Genomic DNA, 20,930 nt, shown 5'->3' on the forward strand with positions numbered 1-20,930 from the left:
AGTCCTTTCAAACATTTTCCTTTACTAATCTAACTAATGAATACAGCAGTAGTTAGCCAGTTGGGGACAACATGATCAAAGTTGAGTTACTAGATACCAAAGAGGAAGAAAAGATTCTTGACTATCATAAACCAACAAAAGGAATGGTTTAACCATAAACACTGGATTTCTTTGCGCAAACAAAGTTGGGACAGTTTGGTAAAAACTTTTGTGTAATTTTGGAAACGGACTTCAGATTAAAGGATTAAACACATTTGTTTACCTTCATTCTTCCCTAAAAAGGACGGTAAAAGAACATAAAGGGATAAATCCATTGGGGCAAAGAAGACAGAGGAGGAGTCATCAGCAAAAGCCCTGCTTCACAATTTTGATGGAGGAATGAAAACTAGTTTAACAGAACAGTGAAAACTGCACTCTAATGTGGCCCTAGAGGTCAGCACAGAAAGACCTCAATTCCCTACAAAACCCTAGAGTGGTCTAGGCCTTGGAGATGTCAGAGATCACCAGAAGAAAATGCTGATGAGGGGCCCCAGAAGGGTGAGGGAGACATGAGCAGCTAAACGTAAGGGGCCAGGTCAATGTTGGCACTTGGGGTTGCCGGAGTCTCAGGTGCCCTGTCCCACTCCTTGTAGTCAGCAAAAGAAAGAGGAGAGAGGCTTGTCCAGCAGGCACAAAGAAGGGCAGGAATAAGGCACCTGCTGGAAAGAAAAAAGTATGAAAGATTGCATCCTAAACAGTTACTCATCCAGACCCCTTCCCCTGAACCACTTCCAGAACATTGGCAGCCAAGTGAATGCCTCCTTAGGCAAGAGATTCTAAGATATTTCTCATAAGAAACTGACACACCCCAAAGAAAAGACATCTAGTTTCTGACATTTGAGGTATCTTCCCATGAAAAGATGAGCTTTCGTTTGATCACCACACAGCAGGCCCACCAGAGAGCAAGTACACTTTTCTCACCCCCATACAGAGTTTCTGGTGAGGTTTCTATTAGTTCATTCTTACTTATGAAAGGAGAGGAAAAGGTTTGCAGACAGTTGACGAAAGCCTCTAACATGATGGGACAAAAACAAATACATGAGAAGAGAAGCTAGAAGAAAGCCGAGACAAGGCAGAAGGCAAAGAAAACCTTACAGTAAGCAAACACTCTTAGAAGACAGGAAAAGTTAGTGCAACTGTGACATAGTCAACAAAACTCTATTTATAACAGCATGAAATGAGCTCTTTAAATAGCAGAGATAACAACTGCAGTAGAAAGTAAAATATCCTCCAAAATAGGACAAAAGATGAAGAGCTATGTCACAGGAAAAAAAAAAAAAGATAAGAACATTCTGAGATTAATCCAGTTTAAAAAATAATAAGATTGAATAATAATTAAGATTTTAATTAGTGCCTGGTACTGTTCTAAGTGGCTCAGACATATTATTAAGGTAATTACTATTATTATCTCCATTTTATAGATGAGGAAACTGAAGCACAGCAAAATTAGGTGACATTTCCAATAGTAACACTAGAAGCTAGAAGATAAAACAGCAATTTCTGCCTGAAATCCCAGCTACTTGGGAAATTGAGTCAGGAGGATCACTTGAGTCCAGGATTTTGAGGTTGCAGAGAGCTATAACCATGTCACTACACTCCACCTGATGTGACAGAGTAAGAACTTGTTTTTAAAAACTTAAATTAATTATTATTATTTGAGACAAGGTTTTATTCTGTTGCCCAGGCGGGAGTGCAGTGTCATGGTCTCGACTCAACTATGGCCTTGACCTCCCCAGCTCAAACAATCGCCTTACCTCAGCCCCCTGAGTAACTGAGACTACCGGTGCATGCTAGTATGCCCAATTAATTTTTGTATTTTTTGTAGAGATAAGGTCTAGCTACATTGCCCATGCTGATCTTGAACTCCTGGACTCAAGTGATCCTCCTGCCTTGGCCTCCCAAAGGGCTGGGATTACAGGTACAAGCCACTGTGCATGGCCTAAAATTATTTTTTAATTAAAAAATTAAAATATGTGAAAGAGAAATTTCTACAAACTTAAAAATGAAATTCTGGTTAGAATTCTACACTTGGTCAGACTCTCCATTAAAAGTAAAAGTTGAATAAAATCATAATAATTATGTAAGAACTCAAAATTTTACCTTCTGTGCCCTTTCTTGGGCTGTTTACTAGAACACATGCCATGGAAAATGAAGCAGTAAACCAAAAAAGAAGGCACAAAACATAGAAATGGGGATTCTCACCCTACAAATTAAGGAGCGTCGCAGGTTGACACTTGAGCAGTGGATCCACAGAGTAACTCTTCTCCATTGAAACAGGAAAACAATGAATTTCTAGAGGAATTGTTTTCCGGGGAAAATTGGAATTGTTTGATCATTTGGAAAATAAGCATGATAGTCATTCGATAGATCAGTTGTAGAAAAATATCAGGATAGGTGCATAATAAACTAAGTAAATAGATACAAGGTTTTACAAGAAAGAAAACAAAAATAGCACACGAGCTGGCTCTGTTGTCATTGCTATTGGCATAGTCACTTAGCTCCTAAACCGTGAAAGTGCTATGTTGGAAGGAGAAGTTGCTTGGCATGAGAGAACTAAATCCTAATCTGAAGCAACAGTTAGAGCACCACATCTATTGGGAAATCAAGAGAGCAGTATAAATTATTTAGAAATAGGGAGGTAAATGACAGAAGAGACCAATAAAAGTGGAATGTGGCTGCCTCTAAAAAGGAGAGGAACACGATAGCTATGTATCTTACTATATTAAAATAGTACCTGCATTGTCTTACAATATATTATTTTTTAAAGTGTGTGTTTATGTTGCCCTTAAAAAATACAATTCTGAAATTTGTTGAGAATGGACACATGGAACAAACCAAACCTTGTTTTATGTAATTTTCTGAAAATATGTGATCCATAAAGATGAAAAAAACGTGTATTAAGTCTGGCAGCTTTAGTATTAACTTGAAATAAAATATGGTAAGCTTTCCATATCCTCCTTTATTTCCACAATCCATATGTATGAGCTAGATCCCAGTCAGAACTTCACAGATAGTTTACTCTTTGTTAGCAGCGGTTATAAATTACACCTTTGCTAATTTGCGTTGTTCCCAACCAGGAGAAACATTACCGCAGAAAAAAGTCAGTTTCATCCTGCAGTGTTTCCGTAGCAACTATATTAAGCTGGAAGGATAAAGCACCTTTGTAGCAGTAGCGTCTATTGAATTACAATGTAAATGTTGATGCCTGCCTGGGAACGTCAAATGACAACAGGTTCACAGAACGAATTCAGTGGTTGTTTGCAGCTCTGGAATCCCGGGCTGCAGAGTTGAGATGGAAGAGGTGCACCTGGCCATCTTAGTGTCCATTCAACCCAATCTCCTCACTTCATCAAAACCACGCCATTCCCCACCTGCCCAGCTTGTAAAATGATGCTCACCTGTTTAAAATCTGTAATATAGCTGATGTCTTTTATACAGCAGGACACGAAAAGTGTTTGTTGTGAATAAGCACGTTAAAAATTCAATTACGCAACAGATCAAACTTTGTGCTTCTTTTCCCCTTTCAGCACAAAGTAAGTTTAGTCCCGTTCTCTTCTGCCACTGTCAAACAGCCCTGTTACTGCGGGCATTAAATGCCCTGTGACGTACTGCGCATTTGATTCTTGTTCACTTGGGACACCTGAGCTCGGCTCTCATTTAGTTTCTTCCGCTCGACCCACAATCCCTAGTGTTTGCAGGTGTTGCATTCCCCCAGCCCCTTTCTTCGCTTCGTCCAGTACCCCCACCTTCCCATCCTGGCCTTGGTGAAGGAGGAAAACGCAGCTTGAGGTCTACTCGAAGAACTGGCCCTCAGCTTCCACAGGCTGCCGCCGAGCTGCCAGCATGCCGCCGCTCCACTCAGGTAAACTTCGGAGTGAGTTACCTGCACTTGGAGAAGGGCCTTACCTGAGCGCGCCTCTGCCAATGGCAGCTCACCTGAGGGAGATCCGCAGCCAATCACCGCGCAGCTCGTCCCTCGGGCTTGTACCCTTTAGTGAAAGAATTCAGCTCCTTGCGAGAAAGTTACCTGTGGCCGCCCAAGTCCGCCACTTTCTGCTCTGTGTCCGCCCATTGCCACGATCCAGGAGGACTCTGCGCCGCCCGGCCGCCTCCGAGCTCGGGCCCCATGTGAGGGCCCCCCCCTTATCCCACCTTTCCGGCTAGGTGAGGGCGCGAGCGGGCGAGCGAGCGAGAGTGGTGAGGGGGGACGGAAAAGCAGAATTACCTGTAGCTCTTGTTCTGCCATCTCGGGCGCTCTCACACACCTTCACCTGCACAGACTTGAAAGTCCAGTTTCACCAGAGGCTGAGGCTCCAGGAAAAGGGGAGCAAGTTCATTGGATCAAACATGTCACAAGAGTCGGACAAGTAAGTGGATCACACGCGCCTGCTGCTGCTACTACCACTTTGGGCTGATGGCAACTGGTTTGTTATGTTTTTGTTTTTGTTTTTAAGTTGCTATTGTTGGTATTTTTTCTTTCTTTTTTCTTTTTGGTGGATCCAGACTTTTCCGCATTATGTTTCTACCCTGGTTAAGGGGAGAAACCCTACCACAACGTGAATGTTTAATACCCACTTTGGGCCTTGATAGTAAAAGTGGATTTTCCTTTTCCTTTCTCCCTTAGGAATGGTCTCAGCTCCCGCTCCCGGATAAATACTTGGATATTGCTAGAGGTTTTGGTAGATGGGCGCGGGAGGCCTGCTCTTCCCCCTCTGCTTTAGCTGCTCCCACCGATCTGGCGTTTAGGGCCATTTGGAAGTTCAGCTGAGTTCCTTCAATTTGTCCAAAGGGCCTGCTGGAAAAGTGGGGCTTGGTCGCTTTTGTGTGACCGCAACAAAGAGCTTTTATACCGAGGCAGAAACGGCCATCTTCTCGCACCGGGCAGGAGGGTGGGCGTGAGTGCCGCCCGCCTGTGGCCCCCGAAGGGAGGCGAGTCTCGGAGAGGTCGGGGGGCGCGGGGGCGGCCGGCACTGTCCCCCACTGCCCCCAAATCCCTCCTCCCTCCTCCCTGCCCCCGCCTGCCTCCCCCGGGTCCGCCCCCGCATTGTTTGGCCAACTTCCCCAGGTGCCTGGGGGAAAGCACAGTTTGCCAACCGGAGAACTCATGTGAGGCCTCGAGTTAGGGCCTTGGCGGGGCGCAGAGGGGCGCCTGCCACGGAGCGGTTCCCCCGCGCCCCGACGGCGTCTGCACGCCCCTCGAGCTCGCGGCCCTCCACGCAGTTGGCGGCCACCTCAGACGCGGCGGGCGGGACTGAGTGGGGCGCGCCGAGCCTTTTCGGGGGCGCTCGCTGTCGAGGCCGGGGGCTCAGGGCGGCGGGGCCGCTGGACTCGTTTTTTTCGCGTCCCGGACGGGCACTCCAGACGCGCCGGGGAGCGGCAGCCTGCGCGGCCGGAGCCACCCGCGGGTCGCTGGGCCAAGTCCCGCCGCGTCACGACGGCCTCCCCGCGAGCTGTCCCCCGCCCCCGCCCTTGCCCTCGCCCTCGCCCTCGCCCTTGCCCTCGCCCTCCGAAGGCTTTGTGAGCCGGGGGAGGTGGGGCTTGGGCGGGCGCGGGAGGGAGCCGGAGGTGAGTCCCGCGGCGTTTCTCGGGATTCGGCGGGGACACTCCCTTCCCCCTCCTCTCGGGCGCGTCCGGGCCTGGGAACCGGCTGCGTCCTATTGGAAGTGCGCGGGGCCGCCCTTTTGCTTTCCCCGGTAACTTTGCCGTGGCGTTGCGGCCACCCCGAGGGGACTTTCCTGAAGGTGTTTCGCCGGGGAGGGCCGGTGCCCAGAGGCCGCGGGCCGCCGAAGCGTGTCATGGAGAAGTGGCGGGGACCCGTCCCAAGTGGAGGGACCACGAGGGAGCAGTGGGAAGGCCCTGCGGACCTGTTCAGGGGTGGAGGGGAAGGACCAGCCTCAAGTTAAGGCCGCTGGTAGGTTAGGCGAACCTCTAAGAACATGCGCTGTCACAGTTAAAAAGCAAAAAACTGCCGGATAGTTGTACCCAGTTAGCCACCGATGAGGAATTAACCGAGTACAGCATGCCGGAGTGGGAAAAACTAGCGTTACCAACAAGGGAGGGGTTCGCGGCAGGTTAGGAAGCGGAGAGTGTGTGGTTGTCTGAGAATACCCCCAGCTTCTCCCTAGATCTCAATAATCTTTAAGGAAACGCGACTCACGTTTGAAATTTTCAGTATCCAAATGCCGAGGCGACGCACGTTTTTGGGGTTTGTTTTGATCCTCGCGTCAAAAATGGTTGCAAATCTAGTTTAATTAATCGCGCAATTAACATTTGGTTTGACTGCCTAGTTTTGTGATACAACAGGACTCGAATTCTGTAAGAAAACGGGTAGGTCTTTAACCAGGTCTGCTTAGCAGCAATCAGAACAATGTGTTTACCGTCGGAAGTAAGTATTGAGTGCCCGCAACCTGGTTTCACCACACGCATCACCTAGTTTTTATGGGTGATAAGTATCTGGGATTATGAATGCTTACATTTAATGAACGTTGCTTTTCTAGTCGTGGTTTCCAAGACGAAATTGTGTATCTTGGGAAAAATAATCATAACAATAGTACAAAAAGACAATTCGACCTGGTTTGTCTCTCTTCCTGGGCTGTTGGAAGATGCTTTAAGTCACTATATGGCTTCTGGATCATTTTTGCGAATTCTAGCCTAGTTTTCTTAATCTTAATATTCTAAGGGAGCCCTGGCAGGAGTGGGTCTGAAGCTTACGCAACTATGTGTATGAGATGGGGTGGTCACACCGTGGGGCTTCCTTCCTGAGCAAGTGAGAGGCCCTGAAGCTCGAGCTTCTTCAGCCTCATGGAAAATCTGCCTTACGAGGCCTGCCTGTAGTTTCTGGAAATCACATGAACGAACGCACACTGGATCTTCTTTCATAATCCCATTGAGATTTAGGCAATCTCTGGCGTTGCACAGGAAGGTATTTCTGGTTAACATGGCTTGACTGAAGTAGCATTGTCTTTTTTATGGTGTGGACTTTTCAGATCTAAACGTTCTACTTTTGATATTCTGCAGTGTTGATGCTATCGCCAATTAAAGTATTTTTAGGACATTTTGTCTTCGTACATATTTTAAAATTCTTTACTCCCCTATCTTAAATTTCATGAAGATTTAAGATCTTTTGTCAGCAAGCATGTGTACAAATGAAGCAATGATAGATTAAGAAATTCTTATTTTACTGTCTAAATGTATGAAATATATTCAGTGAATATATAGGTACTATGTTATTTGATACTCAAAGGTGTTTTTCATTAGGTAAATGTGTTTTCTGGTTACCTACTATTTGTAGCACATTCAGATAGGCATAATAGAGGCATGTGAAGATGGATAAGATGAATCCTGTTCTCAGGGGGCTTACACTGTAGTGGAAAGCAACTCATGAACAGACATACTTTTAATGAACACAATGCCTGGTAAGTGTCTTAACAGTTTCAAAAAAAAATACAATAGTTACAAAAAAGTTTCTAAAAATACAATACAGGTCATGATAAATATTGCTTCTACTCATCCCATTTTTGCCTTTGATGATTAATTTTAGTCATTTTGTGTGTTTTATGTCGAAGAGTCTTGCTATTATTTAGAAAATGGCTGAAATTATAGGTATTTCATGTGGATGACTATTTTTTTTTTTTTTTTTTTTTTTGAGATGGAGTTTCGCTCTTGTTACCCAGGCTGGAGTGCAATGGCGCGATCTCGGCTCACCGCAATCTCCGCCTCCTGGGTTCAGGCAATTCTCCTGCCTCAGCCTCCTGAGTAGCTGGGATTACAGGCACACGCCACCATGCCCAGCTGATTTTTTGTATTTTTAGTAGAGACGGGGTTTCACCATGTTGACCAGGATGGTCTCGAACTCTCGACCTCGTGATCCACCCGCCTCGGCCTCCCAAAGTGCTGGGATTACAGGCTTGAGCCACCGCGCCCGGCTGTGGATGACTATTTTAATTAAACTCTCTAGTCTTTAGTTTTATAAATGCATATGTTTGTTTACATTTGGCTATGCAAAATATCTTTTAAGGTCAGAAACGTCAAGAATTTATCATATCTTCTTCAAACCAATGCAAATACCCATTCACTTTTTCAATGAATATGCCTGAATGCCATTGTATAGTGGGCATTGAGATTCACTGGTGAACAGAGCCTAGTCCCTGCCTGCATGGTGCTTAGTGTGTGTGGGGTGGTGGTGGTGAGGGAGAGCAGACAGTAAATCCTTGTTGATAGTAAATCAACAAAGAAGTAAACATTTAATTAGATGATAAGACCTGTGAAGGAAAGCCAAACCAGGTGAAGGGAGTGAGAATAATGGGAATGTCTTTTATATAGGGTGATCATGGACAGCTTCTCCAATGAGATGAGCTTTGAGTGGAGGCCTGAGTGAAGTGAGAGAGCAAGCTCTAAGATACCTAGTGTAGGAGTGTTACAGGCAGGTGGAAGAACAAGTGCAAGGGTCCTCAGGTAAGAGTGTGCTTAGCATGTTCTAGAACCAGAAAGGCGCTCAGTGTGGGTGAAATCAGAGACAGAGATAATGGCACCATCAAGTAATTAACATGATCAGTTCTCTGCTTATTAATCCAGACAGCTGCATACTCAAAACAGTCAGAAGTATTCTTGTAATCGGTCTTGGTAGTCAAGTGATATTAATACCCACTGAGTAAATGATGAAAGAGCTAATGCCATCAGTCCTTTCTCTTTTCCTAAGTATCACCAGTTTAATGCTGAGGAGTCCAGAGTTCTGTTCCCTTCAGTGGATTAAATCTTGTACACTCCTTAATTCAGAGCTGAATAAATGCACACACTCTAGAGGATCCCTGGGGATTCAAACTAAAAGAGGGACAAAGTACAGATAGTGTTTGCTCAGACACGCCCACCTCCCTAAAACTTGTAATCTACTACCTTCAGCTACCTTCTCCATTCCTTAACATTAGCCTCATGCAAGATAAAAATTGCCCTTGCTGCCTTCCTCTTGCTCCTGTTCAGTTTCTACAAACTATATCCATCAGAAAACATGGACTTGTCCACTGTGTCTGGAGAAACAGTGCATAGTGTGTGCTTTAGTGACTTTCCCATAATCAGTGACATAAACTGACATACAGGCGAAGTTAATCTAACTGAAACAGAAGAAAATGCTGGACAACAGCACAAAAATCTGAGCTAATAAAAACAAGTTGAAGTTGATACACATACTTGAAAATAAGAATCTCCACAGGAGCTTTTAAAATCATTGCATTTCAAACTCATCTGAGTTTAAAACATATAAAATACAATCTGAGGCACACAGGTCCCAACCTAGCAGTGTTGAATCAGATTCTCCAGGAGAGAGCACAGGGAATCTGCATTTAAACAATGTTCCAGGCATTATAATTGCCTTAGGTAGGGCAACACTGTTTGAAATGAAACTTAATGTTACTTTACGTAATAGATGCAATTTGTATGTAGCTCTTCAGGTGCATATCCAGTGTGTAAGTGAAAGAAACCTGTGGACTTTTACTTTATGCTACATTGGATGAGCTGCTTCAGATATGATTTTAATGTGGATATAAGATTTAGGCCTGCTATTGATGTTGTTTGCTGAACTGCTGCTTCTAGAAGAAAGGGGTCTTTTTGACAGGGCATGTGTTTCCAGAGCTGCTAATGACCTGATTTGAAGTGATGTCACCCACATGGGCCTCTGCCAGGCTTGCCAAGGGTTTTGCTAGGGTTTCTGGCTGAATGCCACTCATGTGTGAGCTGGTGTTCAATGTTTTGTGGATTTTTTAATTTGTTTTTTCATACAGTCTTGCTCTGTTGCCCAGGCTGGAGTGCAGTGGCACAATATTGGCTCACTGCAACCTCCACCTCCCGGGTTTGAGAGATTCTCCTGCCTAAGCCTCCCTAGTAGCTGGGATTACAGGTGTGCACCACCATGCCAGGTTATTTTTTTTTTTACTTTTAGTAGAGATGGGGTTTTATAATGTTGGTCAGGCTGGTCTCAAACTCCTGACCTAAAGTGATCTGCCCCCCACCCCCACCCCCGCCCCTCGCTCCCCACCGGCCTCCCAAAGTGCTGGGATTACAGGTGTGAGCCACCATGTCTGGTGTTCACGTTTTTGAGGACTGTTGTTTCATTGAATTCAGATTCTTTTTGTAGCACAAAGTCAAAGGTAAAGAGTACTAGTTTGATATTATCCCTGGTGAAATGATTTGATAGGCTGATGATTGCAGTTTCATTTCTAAGGCTCATGGTAGCTTGAAGTACTACTCTGATAAGTCAGTACTAGAGCTTCTGTTGGCTTTTAGTGAGGGTCTGTTTTAAACGGACTGCAGAGTCCAGGCCGTTCAAATGGGCCCAGCGCCACCTGACTTAAGGAAGATTAGGAGTAAATACTAGAGCAATCAATGAAAAGCTATGCCCAGAAGTTTCTACTAGGCTCAGGAAAGTAAAAAGGAGAATTTAGAAAAGTAGTTGGATAAATGAAACATACATAGAAGCATTTAAACATTACCACTACCCAATCACTTCAAGAAGTGTTTGTTTCATATGTATAGAAAATTCAAATAAGACTTTTTTGGATGTTAGGTTGTCAAATTTACTTTTTAAAAAGTCTTAGATAGTTCAGGCAACTGCTTCAGTTCTTTTCACGGCTTTGGTGTAACCATTTCTGGTTAAAAACTTAACAGTGGTTACATAGTATTTTTCCCCTCTTACTTCCTCCCCCATTTAAACCCACATTTTCTTCTTGTTCCCTCCTTCCCTTGGTTCCTTTCTTGGTTTGTCTCCCTAACGCCACTTTCCTAGGTTTTTTTCTCCCATATTGCTTGATGAGAAATGACGGCTGCACAGCTTCTGCTCATAGAGATAAATGTGAGTCTGATTTTAGGTGCTGCTATAGTTAGTGAACTTTGCTGCATTCTTTTAGTATTTATAGTATCAGCAGTCCACCCTTGTTACTTGGACCAAGAGGTAAGATCATGGCAGCAGATGATGTTAACTAGTTTAACCTTGGAAAAATTTAAAGTTCTTTTTAGTATAAGAAAAGCCTTACCCTAAGTTAATTGGAGTTCTCACTCACGATCACATTAGGGCACTGATACTCTCTTCCTTTTCAAGAGGGTTTCAATGACTCTTGTTCAATTATAAAAACTAGGCCTAACCTGAAACGGGGTAGTGATTGGTTTGGCAGACTTGTCCAGGGAAAATTCCTTAACGAGCAGCAACAGGCTGGATAGGAATTTTTGCTTTGACCCAGGAGGACTGGTGGGTTGCCTGGTAACAACAATATGTACCTGGGAGTCCCTCAGACAGCTTCACTGGTCTTCAAATTTAGGCCTCCAAATTTCAGATTCACTCTACCATCCACCTGCCTGCATATTTTCTTCCTTTGGATGAATCCAGGCTCCTCAGATCAGTTTGCTTATTTTTCCATTACCAGGAGAGTACATTTTATGTTTTAAGTTTCTTATAACATAAGAAATGGTAAATGGTAAAAAGTACTGGATTATAATAGGTTCTAATGAAAGTGTATTTATTTATTTATTTTTGAGATGGAGTTTCACTCTTGTCACCCAGCCTGAAGTGCAATGGCACAATCTTGGCTTACTGCAACCTCCACTTCCTGTATTCAAGCAATTCTCTTTCCTCAGCCTCCTGAATAGCTGGTACTAAGGGCATGTACCCCTAGGCCAGCCTATTTTTTTTTTTTTTTGTATTTTTAGTAGAGATGGGGTTTCATCATGTTGGCCAGGGTGGTCTTGAACTCCTGACCTCAGGTGATCCGCCTGCCTCCCAAAGTGCTGGGATTGCAGCCGTGAGCCACCGTGCCCAACTGAAAGTGTATTTTATGCTGTAAGTTTCTTAATAGTAAATGATAAAAAAGTACTGGATTGTAATGGATTCAGTGGGATAGAAATAAGAATGCATTCCTTTGGGGATCTCTACCTCCCATCCCCAATTATACTGGGAAAAGAGAAGTGTTTCTGCTTCATGAGTTTTGGTGGGCAGTAGTAATATTGTTTGTAAAAACAGCACTTTTGATTTGCCACATACAATACTCATCAAATGACACATTTTAAGAATTCTTAATAGGAAGTACTAGAAAAGCTGGTACATTTCAGGGGATTTCAATGTATATTTTGAAAATAAGTCAGAGTTCTGGAGATTGTTCATGCATTTGAATGGGCATTCAGTGGAAAGCAATCGATGCCTGTGGCGGATGAAGCGCTTTATTTTACTTTGTAATGAACATGGCAATGAACTTTGTGGGGAATGCTTCACTTTCACTCTCAAGGAAATGCTTCCTTTACAAGTGTGAATGCAGATACCCTCCGGAACAGAAACGGAAAGTAAAAATTGCTTGTGGCTTCTCTTTATTTTGGCGCCTGCCTTTCATCTGAACCTTGAATTTACAAATATAACAAAACCCTGAGAGCCAAAGTCTCTTCCTTTTTAAGGCCCATGAATTTAGATCAGGGTTTCAGGAGACAGGGAAGGGTTGAAGTGAAGGAAGGAGGAATGGAAAAAGAAAAGGACGAGAGAGCAGGAGAAACTGTTTAACTGTTGTTAGGTTGCAGTGTTTTCTCAGTGGAGCTTGAGTGGCCAGCACGGGCTGCCTTTGGGGCCTACGGTGTGACAGCATGTGGCTGTTTGGCCTCCTAGATAATTGGTTTTGGTTTTAGTTTGCAGCCTAGAATCCTAGAGCTAGGAAGAGCCTTAGGTGTCATCCAAATGCAGCTTAGAGCTTGTGAGTGGGCACGTGTAGGATTTGGATCTAAAAGCCTGGTTTAAGGAGAAAAGTATCTTACATTTCTTCTGTGTTTCATTTTGGGATTCTAAGTATAAGTTGAAAATTTAAAGTTTTGATTAGTTTGAAAAAGCATACTTTATTTTTATTTTTCATTTTTTTAAATGGAGATTGAGAGCAGGATAAGCACGCATGTTTACTTCTTAAGCCAGGAACGTGAGTCTGTGAAATACCTGGGTAAGATTCTGATATCATTACTGGGAGCTAAAATGGACTTTTCTTTCCTCACTCACCCCAAATCATTGTTTGTGGTTCTCAGCTCAGTGAGCCCCATAAAATAACTGCCTTCTGTGCTTCTTGGATCTAACTTTTCAAAGAAACAAGGAACAAAGGTGGCTTTTGCCTCTTTCTCGGATTGCCAATAAGATAATTAACATAAAATCAGAGGATTCTTCTTTCATTGTTTTTCATCTGTAAAATGGAGTTGAACTAAATGATCTCTGAGAATAATCACCTGCTCCAATATTCTGCGTCTTATTTTCTCCCTCCAGAGGGGTCTGGGCTGGTGGCGGTTCACAGCAGGGGCCATGAACATTAGCAAGACGGGGAGTTGGGGGGGGGGTTACAGGCACAGTGGGACCTGCTTCTGCTCCCAAGTCCCCTCACCTCCTTTATCAAAATCTACGGTGGTCTGATTCAGATGACAAACAGATTTCTGGCAGGCAGGAGAAATTCAGAGGGTCACATGGAATTTAGAAGGGCAGCAAGGCGGTGAAATCAATGGTTTAACTAGAGGACTCCTGCACAGCCTTCCTGGACTAGTAGAAAGGTGGTACAAGAAAATCAGATAAAATGGGCTGGCAGGGACACTGAGAACTTCTTCCCAGAGACAGCCCAGGAAGTGGTTCATTCTTGCAGGCTCTTGGAGTGAGAGTGAGGCAATATCAGAATGAACAGAACATTGACTAAAATTTAATAAGCTGAAAACCTTAAATAGATGAAAGGAACGACCTCCTCCTCCTCCCTTTTCTTCTATTCTTTCCCTCCCTCCTCTTTTTCCTCATACTCTTTCTTCTCCTCCGCCTCGTCTTCTCCCTTCCCTTCTTCTTTTTTCTTTCTCCCCCTTCTCCTTTTCCCTATTACTCCTTTTAATAGAATGTGATTCACAGACACCCACTGTCAAAAAATATTGCCAGGAGAGTAGTTGAGTAAATGTTCAGAAGACATTTCAAATAATATAAGGATAAGAGTAGCAGCTGCAGTTTCACTTCAAGGATAAGGTGATATATTATTTCACTTCAGGGCACACAACGATCATTCATTTAGGTCAGGACTAAAATCTCTGGTATCCCATTGTGTTATGGAATTTAAAAGTCTCCGAAACTGACTTTTTCTGAAGTCAGTGGCCCCTGGTAGGTTCTCATGTTGGAGGGAATTTTGATTAGGTCATAGAACATTTATTTATGTTTCCCCTGCATATTGGGATTTTTAAGTTGCTCTGGAGTCCTGGTGTATACTTTTAAGAATATATATGTCTAACACATTTTGGAAAACAGTTTTAAAGAGAATAAATACCTCAACAGACGGTCAAAGAGCATGAGTAGACAAATTCGTAAAAGCTGTATAAATGGCTAATTAACACAGAAAATTATATTAGCTGTAAGCTGTATTCATGGTAAGAAAAATACAGATCATATAACAGAGACATTCTAAATTTCCTTGTCAAAATGGCTAAACTTAACAAAACTGGATTTGGGTAAAATATATCTTTGGGGAATTACAAATTACCACAAACTTTCTGGAAGGCAGTTTGGCAAAACTTGTTGAAATGGGTCTACCCGTTGATAGCTAAATTCCAGTTTCAGGGATTTGTCTTAAAGACATAATCAAAGATATTAAGTGCCACATGATTTTTAAAAGTGAGAAATCAAAATAACCCTAAAAGCCTAGCCGTAAAGTGTTGGTTTAGTAATTCATGGGTTAGTGGCACAATGCAACATTATGCAAGCATTATAAATCACATTATGAAAAAACCTTTAATGATAAAAGAAATTGTTCATGATGTATTATATCAGAATGTTCATAGGCATAAAAGAAGAATAAGGATTCAGAACACAGAAAAAAGTTAACAGTGGTTTGCTCTCTTAAGGATAAAATATAGGTACTTTTTTGTCTGTTAGTGTTTTTCTCTCTGTTTTCCTACTGTGCTGATGTAAGCTTGCACTGCTTTTGTAATTAAGAATAAATTTTACTTATGCATTTATGTATTTTTTTTTAATTTTTAAAGGTTATTTATAAAAATAGTTATTCTGCCATGGAGATATTTAAAAATAATACACACATCTCTAAATAAAACAGAGAAGCCAGCTTGCTGCTTGCTTGTTGCAAGTAGAACTGACCTGATCCCCTGCAGAAGTCCCTGCCCTCTCCTGAAGTCCCAGGAATGCCACGCTGCCCTTCACGCTGGCATGCTACGTGTTCGTTCTGTGCTATTCCTCAGTGACTGTAGATTGGTTATCTGTGTCTCAACAACCTTGTCCTTTTAGAGTTGCATATGTGTTAAGTCTGATTATTAAATCCATTAATATTTTTCAAAATAGCACAAGCTGGTATAGGAGTTTCTGAAGCTGAGGAATGACTAAGAATGAGAGAAACTCAGTTGGTTCCACTCTGTGGGCTGCATGTGTCTGTGTAGTTTCATGCAGTAGATTCTCTGGAGGCAAACCTGCCAGCCACCCGCCTCAGACCCCGCCTGAATGTTCATGGGAGAGAGTTGGTGTTGGGCTCAGTTTTGAGATCTTTGGGAGGGACAAGGAGAACCTGGAATATGACTTCCTTTAAAAACAAAAGAGAGTTGTAGGCAAGGTTGAGTTTTTTTGTTTGTTTGTTTGTTTTTTCTAGAATAAAAATTTATTTTTTTTCAGAGTATCGACTTGCTTCTCCCCGGAGGGCCACACAGTGACTCATCTGAGTGCTTCTGCAAGCTGGTGCATATATCATGCCAGACCAGCTTGGGTCTGTTAGTTAAGCTGTAGGAGATTGCATCATAGGATTTACTGCAGGCGTCTTTAATGGAAGCGTTATACACATTGTCGCCAATGTGAACTTATTTTCTTATCAACCTATCCAACAAGCCTCCACAGCAGGGAACACAAAGTACCTGATGTGAACTTGCTGGGTAAACTGGCCTTCCAGAGTCACTTGAAGTTCCCAAAATTGCATTAGGAAGAAAAAAACAAAAACAAAAACAAACCAAGAGGGTTAAAAAAAAATAAATTAAAAAAAAGGTGGAAATGAACTTTTGTAAAATGTGAGCAAAAACCAAAGCAATCTTTGACTGCAGAATTGACATGGAGGTGGGGAAACAGAACTAGTAGGTATACTTTTGTCTGCATGCTCAAAAATGAATTTGCAATTGCCACCTCTCTCCCACTCCTAACTGGCCCTTCCCACCCCCATCTTTTCCTTCATATTGTATAGAAATTCTTCAAACCTCAAATACTGTACCTGATAATTTCAAAAAATCATGATCTTCTTTGGATGTTAAAAGTCTAGATAAAGGCACTTATCCTTACGGGGCTTGTGGGAGGGTTGAGGGAAGGACTACAGTCTCCTTTTATCTTGTGTTTATCTTCAGTTTTGGCAAACATTTTATAAGGTATATTTTGTATTATGTTCAGCCGCATGAAAAACACATTTGCATTTTGAGTTTCTTCACAAATCTCGGGACACAATTCGTTTATCATTTTTAGCATCCTGAAGTTGCACTGGGGCAGAAGTATTGTTATGCTTTTTATCCTTTCTAATCCTTCATAAGCAATGAAATACCTGTGTGATGGAATCCCAGGACACATTGAATTACAAGCTCCAAGTTTTTCCACTGCAGCATACCCATGTGTGCTTGGAAAGGTGAACAAAATTAAACATGCTATTTAGAGCTTTCAGGGTGAACTAGACTTTGCTGTTGTCCTTGTAGTGAATGTTTCTAGAGTATGGAAGAAGTTGAAAATGCTTTTATGCTACTGAGTTTTCTTAATTGTACTGGATATTTAATGGATTTTTTATAAATTGCTGTTGTGAGGCATTTCTGAATGACCTGCTTCATAGCTTTCTATGCTATTGCCCAGGCTGACTTTTATTGCAACTGCTTTATGATACAGTTTTGCATTGTATGTGTTTCCTTTTTAACAGAAGCATTTCCTGGGAGGAGGTTTCTTTTTCTGATTATGAACATAATATATGCTCATGAGGAAAAATTGGAAAATAGAAAAAAGGATGTAGAAGAAACATCACTCATAATTCCAGTACCCTGTTAATACTTTGCCTTTTCTTAGTTTCCAATATGTGCATGCATGCTATATCAATGTGGTTTTACAAAGAGTGTGCACATTATGATTCTCTTTTTTTCACATTATTCATGCCATTCTGCATTGTCCACTTAATACTATACTATTGGTTCATTAACAATCCCTTAAGTATTCTCCTCCTTAGGATTTAGGATTTTTTTTTTTTTTTGAGACAGAATTTCACTCTTGTTTCCCAGACTGGAGTGCAATGGCGCAATCTCAGTTCATTGCAACGTCTGCCTCCTGGGTTTAAACGATTCTCTTGCCTCATCCTCCCAAGTAGCTGGGATTACAGGCAACTGCCACCATACCTGGCTAACTTTTGTATTTTTATTAGAGATGGGGTTTTACCATGTTGGTCAGGCTGGTCTCAAACTCCCAACCTCAGGTGATCCACTCACCTTGGCCTCCCAAAATATTGGGATTACAGGTGTAAGCCACTATGCTCACCCTGCAGTTTGGTAGTTAAAGAGATTAAACATCATCTCAGATTTTTATTTTGTAATTTGTATCTCTTCTTTAGTGAAGCTCTTGCTTTTACCCTGGCTACTACCTATGATTTTGTTATGTTCTGAAGGAGAGGGAACTTGGCTGAGGGGACTTTGGGGCGGAGATCCAGCTGTGCTTCTCTCTGGCATCTACCCAAAGTTGTACCTTCCAACATCTGTAAGGTTGAACTATGGGTTAACAGAGGCCTCTTTATTTTTCATTTATTACAAAAAAAAAAAGGGATACTTATATTTTTATCATTGACTTGTGAGAGCTCTTTTTTTTTTTTTTTTTTTTTTTTTTTTAGACGGAGTTTCTCTCTTGTCACCCAGGCTGGAGTGCAATGGCGCGATCTCGGCTCACTGCAACCTCCGCCTCCTGGGTTCAGGCAATTCTCCTGCCTCAGCCTCCTGAGTAGCTGGGATTACAGGCACGCGCCACCATGCCCAGCTAATTTTTTGTGTTTTTAGTAGAGACGAGGTTTCACCATGTTGACCAGAATGGCCTCGATCTCTTGACCTCGTGATCCACCCGCCTCGGCCTCCCAAAGTGCTGGGATTACAGGCTTGAGCCACCGCGCTCGGCCGTGAGAGCTCTTTTTACACCTAAAACTATTAACCCATTTGTTAAAATCCTGGCTATCCTTTCAACATGTTATTTTAATTTCATGATTTAAAAAATGTCCAGAGGTTTAAATGTAAAATATACTGGTCTTACGTATGTGTGAGTACTTTCGTTCCTTTCACATGTGGAAAGTTTGAGATGAATCATTATCGATTTTACTCATTAAAATTTTTTCTTTTGTTTTAGCCTTTTTTAGTGTCATTTCAAAGGTTCTATAAGAGGTAGTTAATTTACATTTAAATATAAAAGTATCAGAAAATAGTCCGGCGCGGTGGCTCAAGCCTGTAATCCTAGCACTTTGGGAGGCCTAGGCAGGTGGATCACGAGGTCAAGAGATCGAGACCATCCTGGTCAACATGGTGAAACCCCATCTCTACTAAAAATACAAAACATTAGCTGGGCATGGTGATGCATTCCTGTAATTCCAGCTACTCAAAAAAAAAAAAAAAAAAGGTATCAGAAAATAATTTTCTACCACTGAAGAGATGTTAATACTGTTAACATTTTGAAATATATATTTTTACTCTTTTTTCTGTGCATGTACATACAATTACACTATGTATGAAAAGATAGTGATTTATATACTGTTTAGTAACTTATTTTTTAAATTGATATTTATTACGGATAGTTTTCCATGACAGTAAACATTTTTTTTTTTTTTTTTTTGAGACGGAGTTTCGCTCTTGTTACCCAGGCTGGAGTGCAATGGCACGATCTCGGCTCACCGCAACCTCCGCCTCCTGGGTTCAGGCAATTCTCCTGCCTCAGCCTCCTGAGTAGCTGGGATTACAGGCACGCGCCACCATGCCCAGCTAGTTTTTTGTATTTTTAGTAGAGATGGGGTTTCACCATGTTGACCAGGATGGTCTCGATCTCTTGACCTCGTGATCCACCCGCCTCGGCCTCCCAAAGTGCTGGGATTACAGGAGTGAGCCACCGCGCCCGGCGACAATAAACATTTTTAATGGCCCAATAGTTTTACATTGGATAAAAAATTCCAAATTAACCATTTCTCTTTTGTTGTACGTTTATATTTTTCCCTCAGTTTTTTACTACTAAAGTCAATACTTGAATGATTACCCTTTTTTATCTTTTATTTTTTGAAACAAAGTCTCATTCTGTCACTCAGGCTGGAATGCAGTGGTGCAGTCTCAGCTCACTGTAACCTCCACCTTTGGGTTCAATCAATTCTTGTGGCTTTGCCTCCCGAATGGCTGAGATTACAGACATGTGCTACCATGCCCAGCTAATTTTTGTATTTTCAGCAGAAATACAGGGATTTTGCCATGTTGGCTAGGCTGGTCTCGAACTCCTGGTCTCAAGAGATTCACCCGCCTCAGCCTCCCAAAGTGCTTGGATTACAGGCCTGGCCTTGAATGATTATCCTTATTGCTAAATTTTGCACACTTATTAGTTATTTCCTTGAAATGCATTCCAATGAATACAAATTCCTAATCAAAAGGTAAGTACTTTTTGAAGACATTTGGTTCATATTTCCAAATTGCCATCCGGATATTTTCTCATAATTAACACTCTCACCAATGGTATATCTGAGACTAAGATTCCACATTCTAACAATGCGTATTATAATCCTCTCTTTAGGCTTTGCCAATTTGGTAGATTAAAAATGGTAACTTGTTTTGAATTGCATTCCTTTCCATTTACTCAAGTTGTTTTTTTGATCACAGGAGAGCTTTATCTTAGTTTTAAATATATAGAGAGGATTTTGAGATCTTGAAAGTGCTTAGGGTTTTGTAGAGAGTTCAGCTGCAGAGCATTTACAGTAAGTAAAAAGTGTGTTAGCAGAGTGTGGAGCCACGATCTCTTCTCTCGGTATGTTACTGGGTCTGAGACAATCCCTAATTCACAGCCCTCATTCCTTTGCCAATGAAAGCAGAGACTCAGATCAGCATTTAAAGTTCCCTGATAGATGACCACAAATTCAAGGAAGCTAGTCCAGGGATGGGGGCACACATCTCTCAGCAGACTGATGGTGAGTTCAGGATGAATACATCCAAATGACAACAAATGATTGGCCACCATAAAAGCCTGTTTGACTATGTGATTTATTGAATACCTGTAGCCAGACACAAAGCTGGGCACTGAGCTAAATGTGTTAGCTTAAGGTTTAAGATTGTAATTAGAAAAACAATTTAGGGGAAAAAAGCAATTGCACATTACCTTCCATTCTTCAGAAAATTAGTTGTGGGAAATGTGGTGGGAGGTCCAGAATGAGGCAAGATAGGTGCGAATCTTCAAATTTTCTGCTTTCTTTCGATTTCAAAAGTTCTGCCACTATTTTTCATTTCTCAGGTTTGGTTAGCCTTTCATCCCTTCCGTGTGTGTGTGTGTGTGTGTGTGTGTGTGGCGCCTATTAGTGGTTAAGAAACACTTTGGTTGTTTATCTAAGTCAGAAGGCTATTTAAAATGAAGTCACTTTTCAAAGATAAGGCTTCAGGGCTCTGCAATTAAGCTTTATATTAAAAAACCTCTTCTAGAGCTGCGGGTTAAAACATCCGTCATATACGTGTTGCTTAAAATGTTAGAGGTGACATCTGTGGAAAGCAGCAATTGATGGGAGTAATTTGTTACTTTTCTAAACTGAGATACAACATTAAAACATGTAGGACAATTTAAAATTTGTCTTAAAAGTGTTGATGGCATTAGAGCCAGCTGCATTAATCAGGAACTCATTATCTGCTCTGAATTATTGAGG

At 42.1% G+C, this 20,930-nt stretch overlaps 1 protein-coding gene across 5 annotated transcripts in view; it reads left to right on the plus strand.

The window, feature by feature from the left end:
* Positions 1-4,040: 4,040 nt before the first annotated feature.
* GRHL2 (grainyhead like transcription factor 2) overlaps positions 4,041-20,930 on the plus strand; it is a 185,177-nt gene continuing 168,287 nt past the window's right edge. For 2 of the 5 annotated variants that reach the window (XM_003940680.4, XM_010351422.3), the window contains exon 1: positions 4,041-4,406. In XM_003940680.4, coding sequence (XP_003940729.1) covers positions 4,387-4,406 — 20 coding nt within the window. In that variant the 5' untranslated portion in view covers positions 4,041-4,386. Of the gene's footprint in view, positions 4,464-5,715; positions 5,951-20,930 lie in introns of those variants that run through there. The other 3 variants (XM_074386986.1, XM_074386987.1, XM_039464668.2) reach the window with 3 other exon arrangements.

Source organism: Saimiri boliviensis, chromosome 15 (genome assembly GCF_048565385.1).
Source record: "Saimiri boliviensis isolate mSaiBol1 chromosome 15, mSaiBol1.pri, whole genome shotgun sequence".
Lineage (NCBI taxonomy): Eukaryota > Metazoa > Chordata > Mammalia > Primates > Cebidae > Saimiri > Saimiri boliviensis.